At 38.9% G+C, this 14,339-nt stretch overlaps 1 protein-coding gene across 1 annotated transcript in view; it reads right to left on the reverse strand.

Annotated features, from left to right (window-relative positions):
- SPAM1 (sperm adhesion molecule 1 (PH-20 hyaluronidase, zona pellucida binding)) overlaps positions 1 to 3,714 on the reverse strand; it is a 12,730-nt gene extending 9,016 nt beyond the window's left edge. The window contains exons 1-2 of the mRNA XM_006768815.1: positions 2,761 to 3,714; positions 2,043 to 2,132 (exon numbers count right to left, since the gene is read on the reverse strand). Coding sequence (XP_006768878.1) covers positions 2,043 to 2,132; positions 2,761 to 3,714 — 1,044 coding nt within the window. The remainder of the gene's footprint in view (positions 1 to 2,042; positions 2,133 to 2,760) is intronic.
- Positions 3,715 to 14,339: the final 10,625 nt, after the last annotated feature.

The following is a 14,339-nucleotide window of genomic DNA, read 5'->3' on the forward strand; positions in this document are numbered from 1 at the left end:
GACAATCATCCAGACGTCCTGGACAAAGCCGCAGCAGCTGCCTGAGGCTCAGGCAAACCACCGATGGTGGCTGCCACTGCAGGGGCCCAAGGCTCAGGCAACGAGGGCCGGGCCGAGGCGCAGGCAGCCACGGCTGCTGGCAGTGGCAGCAGTGGAGACATAATGAGGCATCACCTTCCCCTGATCATCCAGTCGCCTCCTGCAGAGGGAGGCTAGACTGTGGCTTAGGCCCACTCCCTGCCATCAGTAGGACATCCCCTCAGGGCTCCTGGACTGTGAGAAGGGGCAGGCTGGACTGAGGGACACCCCCCTCCAGTGCACGAATTTTCGTGCATTGGGCCTCTAGTCCTATATAATAAAAGCATAATATGCAAATTGACTGAATGTCAGAACAACCAGTCACTATGATACACACTGACCACCAAGGGGCAGACACTCAATGCAGGAGCTGTCTCCAGCCCACAGGCTCCAGGCCAACCAGGACAGGTGCCAGCGGGGGCCCCCCGATTGCCCCACTGGTCACCCCACAGATCAGCCCTGATCGCCGGCCAGGCCTAGGGACGCTACCTATACATAAATTTCATGCATCGGGCCTCTAGTTATGTATATAATGTTGTATTCCACTTGTGAGAATACTAGAGGCCCAGTGCACAAAATTCGTCACTCAAGGGGGTTCCTCAGCCCGGCCTGAGCCCAGCTTGCAGTCCAGGAGTCCTTAGGGGATGTCCAACTGATGCCGGAGCGGGCCTACGCCAGCAGTCAGACATTCTTAGGGCTGCCACAGAAGTGGGAGAGGCTCCTGCCACTGCTGCTGTGCTCACCAGCTGTGAGCCCGGCTTCTGGCTGAGTGGTACTCCCCCCGTTGGAGAGCATTGACCACCAGGGGGCAGCTCCTGCATTGAACATCTGCCCCCTGGTGGTCAGTGCACATCATAGCAACTGGCCATTCTGCCGTTCAGTAAATTTGCATATTAGCTTTTTATTATATAGGATAGGTTCATGGTGAAAGGTCTTTGCTATGTTCACTGCTGTAGTTCTAGCATCTAAACAATTACCTGGTACTTAATCAATAAGCCAAGGGTTGGGAACTTTTCCTGTAAAGGACAGACAGTAAATACTTTGGGGTTTTTAAATGAGATAGTCTTAGTTATTCCTTTGTACTATAAAAGCAGCCACAGATACCTAAACAAATGAGCTTGACTGTTCCAATGAAATTTTACTAATAGACACTGACATTTAAACTGCATATAATTTTCATGTATTACTAACTATTTTTTTGTTTTTTAAATCCATTTAAAAAATGTAAAAATCACTCTTAGCACCAAAACCGGTTTGGCTCAGTGGATAGAGCATCGGCCTGCGGACTGAAAGGTCCCAGGTTCGATTCCGGTCAAGGGCATGTACCTGGGTTGCGGGCACATCCCCAGTGGGAGATGTGCAGGAGGCAGCAGATCGATGTTTCTCTCTCATCGATGTTTCTAACTCTCTATCTCTCTCCCTTCCTCTCTGTGAAAAATCAATAAAATATATTTTTAAAAAATCACTCTTAGCTCATGTACAGAAAGAAGCAAGCAGTAGGCCAGATTTGGCCTATGGACATTGCTTGCTGACCGTTGCAATAAAACTGTCACCGAATCACTAAATGACTAAGTGGATAAAGCAGTGCTTAATGAAGAGTCGTTGAATGAGTGAAAGAATGAATAAATACATTCATTCTTTTGAAAAGAGCTATAGCATGGTGTAATAGAAAAGAAAAAAAAACACACACACACCAAACACTGTCTGAAGACTGGGACTGTAGTCCTAGAGAACTTCAATTAGTCTCACTGAATTTCTGTTTTCTCACTGAAAAACAAGTACAATATTTTCTGCTCCCCAAAATAACCGCACAATGATAGTATGCGGTTATTTAGTCAGCCAGTATTAAGCACCTCCTACTGTGTGCCAAGTATAGTGCTTATTTTATTACTTAATACCTCAACAACCCTCAAAAACATTAAAAGTAGAAATGTTTGCATCTATGTCTTATCAATTCAACTTACCACACTATGGCTTAAATTGAAGCTGCCCCAGATTATAAGTCCAGAGGCACCTAGAGAAATGGTTTCACCAAGTGTATGTATAAGGTCCTCCTGGCAAATGAGACAGAAAAAGTTAGCAGATATGCATAATAAAATAAAAGTGTTATACGTAGGACAATAACACCAAAGCTAAGAATGATGACCAACAATAATAATTTAAAAATTTAAATTTTACATAATTTTCATGTATTATGAAATACAATTTTTCTTTTGTTTTCCCCACTATATAGTTCCATCTTTCACGCTACTGCTACCTACTATTAAAAAATACAGGTATTCTATTATTTTTAGTTACTTCTATTGACAGCAGAGCAGGCCGATGAAAGAAAAAGGAAAAAAAAAGAAACTGAGAAAATATATGGCCTATACTACCTAATCTCCCATGATTGCTAAGATGCTTGCATTAAAATGAAATGTATTCTTATTTTACATGCATGTGATAATGCAGAACTATATATGTGCATATTCCTAAAGGATATTAAAAGCTAAGTTTCATTCCCTTCAAAAATGATGTTAAGCTGCAAAACTTTTATTCTCCAGAGCATTTGATATCTTGTTCCCGGCATATCGTTGTCAGTTTAACTCAAATTCTCATTAAAAAATGTTTTAATGATGTTAAATTCCATCACACGCTATTTGTGGGCTCTATTTCATAGTCCTCATGCCTTGATTTGCTTACCTGAGATAGGTATTTTGAAGAATCATCAGTAAAAACTGGGCGAGTATATATATAAACCGGAAGTGGACTTTTTTCATTGAGTACTACAGAAACCCGAATGGCTTCCTTAACACGGTTCCGGACAAAGGGTGCAGCCTTAGGAGAATTCATTAAGTGGGTATTCAAATAAATGGATGGGAAAAGGGCAGTGCTTTCATTCCACAACCAGTTGAGTTCATTATTTCTTTTCTTTTCTATATCAAAGCACACCCCAGTGTAATTGGGTTTAGTATATTGATGATTGTAACAATCAGGAAAAAGATAAAAACCCCATAAGTATTTCGGTCGAAGTTTTTTTCCCAATTTCAAAGTCTCTACCATGAATTTCCTTCCATCTCTTTCAAACTCTTCTTTGGCTTTATCGGTGGCTTCTTCGAGAGTAAATGCTGGATGTTGTCGCTGAACCAGCAGAATAGACTCATTCTTGTAAATATCTTTAGGTTTCCAGTTTCTTGCCCAGATAGGTCGCCATTCTTCCCAATCAATGATGGCCAAGCCCAGCTGGTCTTTTGGTATGTAAAACTCAATGTCTTTCTCAGCTTTAGCCAGATGCGATTGTGTGTCACCTAGCTGGGGGATTCCTCCGTGCTCTTTTTTGCCGTTCTTATCTATATGAGGATAATGGCCAAGTCTATCAACATAAAATAATATGACAGGTTGTCCTACAGCATCTTTTTGGGGGTTTCCTATTAAAGAGAAGAGGCTCAAATCTATCGACACATGAAACTTCTTAGGACAAGGCTCAGTTGGGGCATTCCAGGCCCAGAGGTAAGAAACATTGGGGAGCATAGGGGTTGCTCTGTAGTCCTTAGTGAAGCAGCATGGGATCAGAAGGAAGATGAACACAACCTGAAATGCTCCACCGGACCCAACAAAGCTCCTAAAGAAGATATACTTGAACCTTAGCACTCCCATGGCAAAGAGAATGACTGCAAGAATCACATCTCTTCCTACACACTTGGGTTTATCCAATGTTTGATGCAAGATTTAGGCACGGGAGACAGACTCGTGGAATGAAGCCTCTTTGATGGGTAAAGGTATATAACGATATTACTTTTCAATACTATTCTTCCTGCTTCATGTTTCAGGGAGATATTGCAAGTTGCTGCATCTATAACTGAAAAAGGAAGAAATATCGAATCTGTGGTTATACTGCATTTCTGTATCAGAGATTGTAAGCTTTACCAAATTCTTAATTTTGAGTACAGGGAGTTTAACTCAATCTTTGAAGATGGAAGACTCCTGTATTTGAATTAATGAAGTCATTTCCTCTTATGTATGATACAGCCCCTATAATCGCTAACATTTGTCGCCTTTTCCCAAATCATGACTGTGCAGCTGCGAAAGGTGTACACAGCTATTTTTCCCTTTGCCTTCCCCGTTGTACAGAATGCTGTATCAATCAATGCCTTAGCAAAAGCCCCTTAAATAAAATAATTTCTAAGTTGAACTTCTCCTTCCTGTTTATTTTTTTAAAGACCAATTTATAGTGTTCTGCCAAAATTTAAAACAACCTCTCAGAATTGTGAGATTTTATTTTATTTTATTTGAAAGGTGGGGGGGGGGAGCAGGTACAAGAAAAGGCAAAATTCACTTCTGAAATAGTCAAAAGTTTTGCCTAAATCTGCTGACGCAGTCAAAATGGCCTATTGAAGTGCTATTTATAACAGAGCTTTATTGTATCTCAAAGTAATTTACTCTCATGTTTAAAGTTAATAAAACATTTTAGGACTTTATATCTTCCCCATATAATTCCTCATCACTTTCTCACAATCTACCACCCCTAGCTCAAACCCCTTTTAACCTTTGTCTTGCCACACCTGCACAATTTATCATTCTTTCTTTAAATGATATATAAGCTCTCAGACCCTATGCTTGGTATTTCATTTCTTTTCCATAAAGTCTCCCAAGCCACATAAAAATATTAACACCAAATGAAAATTTTTACGCTTTTCTTCTGTTAAATCTCTCTTTGGTCAGTTTAATTCTCAAGCCCAGTCACAAAATCACCTCCCCTACAGAATTTTACATGGTCAATTTTGTCTTTAATGTCCTCCCACTCAATGTGAGGAAATTTTCTTGTCTCAACCAGAAACCATTTTGATGATGTGGTTTCAACAAAATTCCACTGGAGAAGAAATCCTTTTATAGCACGTGTTCAAATTACCCAAATTTAGCAATCAAAGATATTATTATTTTAGTATCTATTTATAGAATTTGGATACCTGATAAAGTATAGACAGCATAAATATATGCATGTGTCTGTCAAGAGGTATATTAACTATCAGTAAATTTATATAAGACATTAAATCAACCTTAAAGCTTTGGCCTCACTTTCTCTTTATATATATTAGGGACAAATTTTATATATATACTTTCAAAAAATCAGGAAGAGTAAGACTTGCCGAAACCGGTTTGGCTCAGTGGATGGAGCGTCGGCCTGCGGACTGAAGGGTCCCAGGTTCGATTCCGGTCAGGGGCATGTGCCTGGGCTGCGGGCACATCCCCAGTGGTGGGTGTGCAGGAGGCAGCTGGTCGATGTTTCTCTCTCATCGATGTTTCCAACTCTCTATCTCTCTCCCTTCCTCTCTGTGAAGAATCAATAAAATATATTTAAAAAAAAAAAAAAAGAAGAGTAAGACTTATATCTGGCATGAGTAAAAACTTTTTTGAAAACAAAAATAATGGCAAAGTCACAGAAGCCTTTTGTATTAAGACATCTATCAGTGAAATATCATAAGATAAATGGGTTTGCACCTGTTCTATTAGCAATAACCAGTGTTTCTCTTCCTTTGACCAGTCAGATGACTTTTGTTTGAATTATCAATATCATAATTACTTCTTCTACATAGGGGATTATATCAAGGATACAAATGGCCACTGTAGTCTAAAACAAACAGAAAACACCTATCTGTTCATAAATTACTTTTTAAAGAAATATATTTTAATTGAGTTCAGAGAGGAAGGGAGAGGGAGAGAGAGAAACATCAAAGATGAGAGAGAGAATCACTGATCGGGTGCCTCCTACACACCCTCTACTGGGGATCAAGCCCACAGCCCTGGTATGTGCCCTTGACCGGAATTGAACTCGGGTCCCTTTAGTCTGCAGGGCAGTGCTCCGTCCACTGAGCCAAACCAGTAATTCATAAATTACTTTTGTCCAAAGGTGATAAGGACCCAAATGGCACCAACATAACTAAGCACATTTAATAATGCTGAAGATAAGTGCCATTAAAGAAAACTATATGAGCTCAGCTTCATAAGAGCATGCAACAGGTATGTTTTGCTCTTATTACTTGAGATACCTGGCTTTTAAATGACCACCTAGGATGCAGACTGGTTTTTTTTTTCTTCTTTAGGATAGAGAACTGGTTCAAAAATCTCATCAGCTTTAAGTGATTTGTTAGTTCTCTTTCTAAAAAGCTTTGTTCTGTGGTTTAGCTTGGGAATGCACATTTTTGTGAAAGCAAAACTCTGGCTGAAGTCTCAAGCAACCAAATATTTCCCCAGCATATTCATCTCTTCCTCCACTTCTGAGGAATGCATGGCGACTCAGTCTAGGTCAATTTTTAGCCAGGATCTAACGGAAAATACAACCCAAATCGTTTATTATTCACATGAAAGTCCTATTTCTTTGAAGAGGAAGGGTTATGTGGTTACAGGTTCTTATGGGCATAAGGAGTAAGTATCTCATTCTGCGGATCCTACCTTGTACCTCTGGTGTAACCCTCTTTGCTTTGGACACTTTTTAGCCTCCTTTCTGAGCCCAGGGAGACGTGTCTCAGAGACTGTTCTACCGGACAGCCTTGCCCAACAGCTCAGACTGTGGAGGTGTTAATCTCTGATTGCCACTAAGGCTACTTTAAATGTATCAAGGCCCTCACAAAAATTGTACTTATTACTTAACACCACTCCCAGTTTTCTTTCTTTTTTCTCTTTTTATGGAATCATTTTGTTAAAATCTTTATTGTTGAAAGTCTTACATATGTCCCCTTTTCCCCCATCGGCCCCCTCCAGCTCACCCTTGTCCCCCGCCCCCTGCCCCAGGCCCTCACCACCTGACTGACCATGGGTTGTGCATATATACATAAGAGGTCTTTGGTTGATTACCTCCCACCCACCCACCCTGTCCCAAAGGGGAAGAGATTCTTCTTTTTTATATCTGCATAGTATTCCATGGTGTACATGGACCACAGCTTTTGTATCCACTCATCTACTAATAGGCAATTGGGCTGTTCCGGATCTTAGCTATTGTAAATGTGCTGCTATGAACATAGGGGTGTATAAATTCTTTCTGATTGGCATTTCAGGTTTCTTAGGATATATTCCTAGACGTGGGATCACTGGGTGAAATGGCAGCTCCAGGTTTAATTTTTTGAGGAAACTCCAAACTGTTTCATAATGGCTGCACCAGTCTGCATTCCCACCAGCAGTGCACTAGGGTTCCCTTTTCTCCACATCCTCACCAGCACTTGTCATTTTTTAATCATGTGTTGATGGTAGCCATTCTGACAAGTGAGCCAGTTTGCTTTCAAATTTGAAATGTCTGTCTCTTTTGTTAGACTGTAAGGTCGCCATTGTGTCCCTAATTTCCAGGACTGTGCCTAGAACCTGAGTACTTAATTGAACTGGTGAATGAGTGAATCTATCTATTCATCATTAATCCTTTCATCAAATAATTTCTTCCTTTTCCCCAGTTTCAATCATCCTCTCAAAGCACAAGTTCAACTATTAGAAAAATCCAATTTATCTTATGCTACCCATTAAAAAAAAATTGAAGAGGTGACAACTATCAACTTTAAGTAACAAAGTTACTTTTGACCTGACATTGTTATATGGAAAGTAAGATGTGTTGTTTTTTTTTAATTGATTTCAGAGAGGAAGGGAGAAGGAGAGAGAGATAGAAACATCAATGACACAAAAGAATCATTGATCAGCTGCCTTCTGCACGCCTCACAGTGGGGATCAAGCCTACAACTTGGGCATGTGTCCTGACCAGGAATCAAACCGTGACCTCCTGGTTCATAGGTCATTGCTCAACCACTGAGCCACACCAGTAAGATGCATTTTAAAGGTTACAAATTATCAGGAACTATAAAGGTAACATAATCTAATATAATCTTATTTTCTCAGAACTGCCCCCAACTGCTGCCCTTTCTTTAGCTAATGGTGCATACAGTCCAAGATTAGAATACTAGTGCCCCATAGCAGTACTAGAAATATTCATTGGTGTCTCCTTTTACAGTGTCTTTTTCCTCCCTCTTTTTACATTGATTTTTAACCTTTATCTATCTTAACAGAATCTTCCACTTCATGGCTCCAACTCCTGGCAAAAGGGTTAGGAGCTCAGGTTTAGAAAAGGGTTGAGGCTTTATTTCTGTTTTTAGCTGTATTAAGTGACAGCTGAAGGACTAAAATTATATAATCTTCAGGTATCACTTAACTCTAAAAATACACTGGTAATACCTAAATCAATTTCACTCCCAGGGATGCTGGGATGATGTGTGCAGTGCTGGCTAGGAAGCTCTGTAAATCTGAAGTGCAGTGTTACTTCCCCTAGACCACCTACATTATTAAATCTTGCTTATTACGGTTCATTCGCATTACTCCAAATTATGAGAGGCAGCTGTCATAAGGTGTGGAGAGAGTTGTTTTTAACCTATAGGCACCCATAAAATCCAATCTGTAATTAGATTAAAGGTCTCTCTAGAAAAATTTAGGGATTGTGAAATACTAGCCCAAGAACACCAACAAAATATTTACCATAGATATGATATTCTTAGAGAAGTTTTGGTGTAATAGCAGTAGTCTAAGTCTCCTTTAAAGAACGTAGTCAGTGAAGAAGGGAAGATAGGAAGAAGAAAAATTCACTTCAAATTGTAAGAATGCAGTAAAAGTTGCATTTACAATTGAATTGCCCCTTTACCATAGATCAGGAGGCTTGGAGGGAATTCAGGTGCTTCTAGTTCAGTGGTTCTCAACCTGTGGGTCGCGACCCCTTTAGGGGTCGAACAACCCTTTCACAGAGGTCGCCTAAGACCATCAGAAAACACATATATAATTACATATTGTTTTTGTGATTAATCACTATGCTGTAATTATGTTCAATTTGTGACAATGAAAATACATCCTGCATATCAGGTATTTACATTACAATTCATAACAGTAGCAAAATTATAGTTATGAAGTAGCAACAAAGATAATTTTATGGTTGGGGGTCACCACAACATGAGGAACTGTATTAAAGGGTCGCAGCATTAGGAAGGTTGAGAACCACTGGTCTAGAGGCTATTAAAAGTCCAATCTGGAGACTCCTTATGAAAAGTTTGTACAAAGAAGATTTAAAAGAGCCTATCTGACCAATTGCTATTCTTGCTGCAGTGATATAGTCAGGGCAAGGTTTTTGATATTGGACTGTTTTACAAATAAATTACTATATAATAATTTTTTTATTGATTTCAGAGAGGAAGGGAGAGGAAGAGACAGAAACATCAATGATGAGAGAGAATCATTAATCGGCCGCTTCCTGCACCCCCCACACTGGGGATGTGCCCTAACCAGGAATCCAACTGTGACCTCCTGGTTCAAAGGTCGATGCTCAACCACTGAGCCACACCCACTGGGCTAAATTAATCTTAATGTGGCTATATTTGATTTAAAAATTAGGGTGATATTAGAAAGAAAATTATGTTTCTGTAGAAAATATAATACTCCCTTGTGGATTAAATTCAAGTTCTGTTCATCGTCTTTGAGGGTTTGTTTTCCAACTAGTAAACTGAACTGGACCTTGAATTCTTCTATATTCCTCAAATATCTGGCTACAACTATCCAACTGATGTTTCCAATTTGCCTTACACACTGAAGCTGAATAACCTGATATAATCTTAAGAGAGATCAATCACCACAGTAGTGCATGCTTAGACGAACTTCATGCCTGTTGTGTAAGCCATTCAGAAAGTTTACCTGAATACCCAATGACATCATAGGAGACATTCCAAGCTGCAAAGGTTGCTTCAACTCTAATAGCAAGAAAACTTCTTGACTGGCTACCACCAAGACCCAGAAACTGGTTTATACTTTGCTCCTGACACTGACATTTGTCTATCTTCTGTTTCCATAGAAATGCCTCTTATTGAATACCTGGCTGCTTCCTTATATAATAAAGGCCTGACCTTGGAACCCCACCCATGTCACCGCCTCCTGAAAAGAAATGAACTGCCCTGACCAATGGTCAGGACTAACTGGTTCAATGAGATGGTGGAACTGTAGGGGAGCAAGGTGTGCCACCCCAAATGTGTCTCTTTGGCACGAGGATTAATTTAGGTTGAGTGTTTTTAAGAAACAGAAAACTTGGAAAGTGTTTCTTGTTACTTTCCCCTTCGTTGCCTAAAAGAATAATGGGCGTGTTCTAGAACAGAACTGTCATAGGGGATCTACAAAGGATCTGGGCCAGGTGTGGTGAGGGACACTCTGCAGGGTCTAGAGATCGGAGCGTCCTTGGGGGCCATTGTCTCTCTGTGACCCAGGTAACCTGTGTTCCCAAACATTTGTTATCTTCATGTCTATCTCCATGTCAAGTGCCTTCCTCCACTTTGAAGTCCTAAACCTCTCTGCCCTTCTCCTTAGCTCAAGATCGCTATCAGCCCCATCTGCCTGATTTGCCAATGGGCCCCGTATTCTTATCGAGCCTCAGTATGTACCTGTGTAGTTAGATTTGGTTATTTTCTCCTGTTAAGCTGTCTCGTGTCAATTTAATTCTTAGACCATCCAGAAGAAGATTCTGGATGGTCTAAGAATTAGACCAGAAAAAGTAGAGGAACCTTTCTTTCCCTCACTTGGCACTCAACATATGGCCAGTTGTTGCACTTTGGGGTTGCTGCAACTGCGACACCCTGGTCTATCTGACCCAGAAAGCTGATAGGAAATAGGAGTTCTTACCATGCCAGCCTCCCAGATCTCTGCCTGCATGGTCCATTGGAAGCTAACCTGGTGAGAATCGTTTTTCTGAATTTCTAAATTTTAATTAGCCTGATAACGTACCTATGGAACTATATCTTTGGGGGTTAGTGACTGGTAAATTTGGCAGGGTACTCTCGGCTTTATGGATCCATTTTCTCACACAGGTGGTCACCATTCTTTGCCTCTCATCTGGTTTGTGTTGTTCTCTGTCTTGAGAGCTGGGCTTTTCGGTCAGTAAGAATAGTGTGCCATCCAGAAGGTCCACATATCAATGTGCATTTTGCAGCCGATCAAAGAGGCTGAGGTTCTGAGTGACTGTAGCCAGTTGATCAGAAGCACAGGTAAGAAGCTGGGCCTGTGACTGGCATTGATTTGTGTCTTTGTCCAGTCGTGCCAGCTAACAGGATAATTCATGATAAGGTGTCTCAGTTTAAGGGGCCAACCTTATACAGTCAACTTTCATTGTCTCCGCCTAGGACAACAAAGGTCTCTGTATTCTTAGGCTAGCTCTGGGAGTGAACTTTCTGGATCTTGTGAGGGCTGCCTTTTTTTTTTTCTTTTCAATCTCATGTTGGATGCTTCTTGTGCCCTTTGTTAAGTCATACAGAGGATTATTGGTTAATAGATCCTGCTTATCAATGGCCAGATAGTGGATCTTTTTTGAATTGACTATGCTTGAGAGGAAAAAAGAATTAGAGGGCTCTCATATAAAAAAGTATAACAGCAAGCCTAAGATGAAAGAAGAGAAATAAGACTTAAAGCAAAAATCTCACATAAAGAACCCCTTTCAGAAACTGCCCCATTTCTTCATCAATCCCCAAAGAATGAGGAAATAGATCCTCTGGAAGCCAGTGTTCAAGGGCTGACAGAAGTAGAGTATCGACCCTGGCATCAAGGGTAGCGGGTTAAATTTCTGGTCAAGGGCAGACCCCTGGGTTGTAGGTTCAATCCCAGCCCTAGTCAGTGCATGTGGGAGGCAACCAATGTGTCTCTCACATCAATGTTTCTCTCTCTCTCTCTCTCTCCTTCCCTCCCTTTCTTCCACTCTTTCTAAAAATTCAATGAAAAAAATATACTCAGGCAAGGATTAACAAAAAAATAAAAACAAATAAAAGTATAGCTGAAAGGCTCCCTAGCCTAAATTTACCCTGCAGCTCCCTTAAAATTGTTTGTCAAGGACAAGTAGAAATATTAAGCACCTTCTCCACAAATAGTAAAAAACTGTAGCCATCTCAACTGAGAAACTTAACCTATTCAAACAGTTCCTTATAAACTAATGAGTTTTGCATTATTGTACCTATCTCATACCTAAAAATTTTAAACAAATGTTAAAAACTCTGTATATATGTATATGTATGCATATGTGTATCATAAATACATAATCTTCTACCATCTTCTACCTCTGAGTGGTATTGCCAAAATTAATTTATAAAGAGTGCTATGTAATTGGCTTAAAATTAATCACTCATGTTAATTAAGAAACATAAGAAAAGCTAACCCAAGAAACTTTCAGGTTCCCAGGCTGATCTGGAAAATATTTGGCACTAAAGCTTGTTTGGGTTTATTGGTTTAATTAAAACAGACATGTCTTTAGAGTTATCCACATTTAATACAATATTTTATACTATCTAGGTTTACTATAAGTCAAATAAGTTCATATTATCGCTATTTATAATATTTGTTGGCAAGAAAAATACCTTGGTATGATAAAATTTTCATAAATAATGTATATATAATTATTAAGAAGTAAATTAAATAAACAAGATAATGTTAAGGTATAATAATGTTTTATGGTATGTGTACTTAAAAGTAGCTTCCAAAGTCTTTTGGTAACTTGAAGCTAGACTTTTTCTAAGTTGAGTTAAATAATGGGAATTTATTGAATAGCTACATCATTTTCAAATAAAATAATGCAACATTAATTACTGAAAGTAGGGTCTATCTACTTTTGGCTTTCTATTACAGAGGAACTAAATATAATTTTGAATCAGTTAGTAAACAACACCTATATTACAATAAAAGATCAAAAAGGGCATATAATTTTAGATATTGTGAAAATTTACAAGTTTGCCAAGCCACAAAATATAATGTACAGACAGCTCATAATTGTTTACCTCTTAGTTAAGTTTCCTAAGGGTTAAAAATTATAATTAATATATGTGATTAAAGTTGCTAAAAGTGAATAAGGAAAACAACTCTGTATACAAGGAAAGTAGGATATGTTTGTGGGGCGGAGTGGGGGGTGGAGGGAGGGATGGGATGAGGAATGGAAATACATTTTTAAAGGGGGAAAGAAAGTAATTTTTTCTTCATTGTCTCAGAATGGAAAGAGAGAAAATGAGAACTTTGCCTTGTTTAATCAAGCTCTGAAAGTTGAATTTATCATTACAAGGGTTTTAAAAAATAAGAGTTAATACCAATGGTGTACTTATGAAAAATAAAGCTTAATTTTCTTTTATCTGCTAAAATGACAAATTTTCCTGACCTTCCATCCACTTTTGATAATAGCTTGTAAAAGGTTTTTCTTTATATTTTAAAGTTGTTTTCCTAGAAAGCAAAATTTTGTGTCTTCATCAGTTTTTAATATTTAAAAAGCTAAATTTAGTTTATAACTGTTTAATGTTCTATTATTTGTTTGTGAAGTTTTTAACTGTCACCATGGTTAAATGGGTAATTATTGTTTCACAATAACTTATGATCCTATTTGACCAAGTGTTTAGGAACCTCTTTGATATTTCTGACAAACTTCCCCAAAATCAAATTCTAAATTAAATAATTATATGGGACTAAATGAACTAATGAAGCTGGTGACATTTTTTTTTTTACTTTTTATTTGAAATATTAGTGGTTCTTTCATTTTTTTTTTTTTTGGTCCAGTTATAAGGATATTTTCTTTCTCCTAAACTTGCTATACCTAGAGCAATTTGGTTAATTGAGTTTCTAAGCAGACTTAAAACATGTATCTTTGTCTCCCTGCCTGATTTATACAGAATTTTAAAACTTTTAGTGAGGATTCCTATTTTCATGTCAATATAGTTATTCATATAAGTTTACTAAGAATATGTTCCACTTTTAATAGGAGAATTAGAAACAGTGTCTATATTACTAGCCTTTGACTGGAATATCATGTTTGAGAGACACATGCATAGACTCAGATATGACCAGACAATTTTATGGAACAAAGACTGACTTTATGGATGCTAATAAAGGGACCTTGGAAAAAATCAGCCTGGCCCTGGCTGGTTTGGCTCAGTAGACAGAGCATTGACTGGAGACTGAAGGGTTCTGGATTTGAGTCCAGTCAAGGGCACATGCCCAGGTTTTGGGTTCCATCCCCAGTAGGGGATGTGCAGGAGGCATCGGATCAATGATTCTCTCTCATTGTTGATGTTTCACTCTCCCTCTCCCTTCTTCTCTGAAATCAATTTTATATATATCTACACTAATAAAAGAGAAAAATGGTAATTGGTGTACGACGCTACCCTTTTCCTTTTCTAATCAGGGCTATATGCAAATTAACTGCCAACTCAGATGGCAGTTAACTGACAACAAAGATGGCGGTTAATTTGCATATGTAGGCA

The sequence above is a fragment of the Myotis davidii genome, unplaced genomic scaffold, assembly GCF_000327345.1.
Source record: "Myotis davidii unplaced genomic scaffold, ASM32734v1 scaffold724, whole genome shotgun sequence".
NCBI classification, from domain to species: Eukaryota; Metazoa; Chordata; class Mammalia; order Chiroptera; family Vespertilionidae; genus Myotis; species Myotis davidii.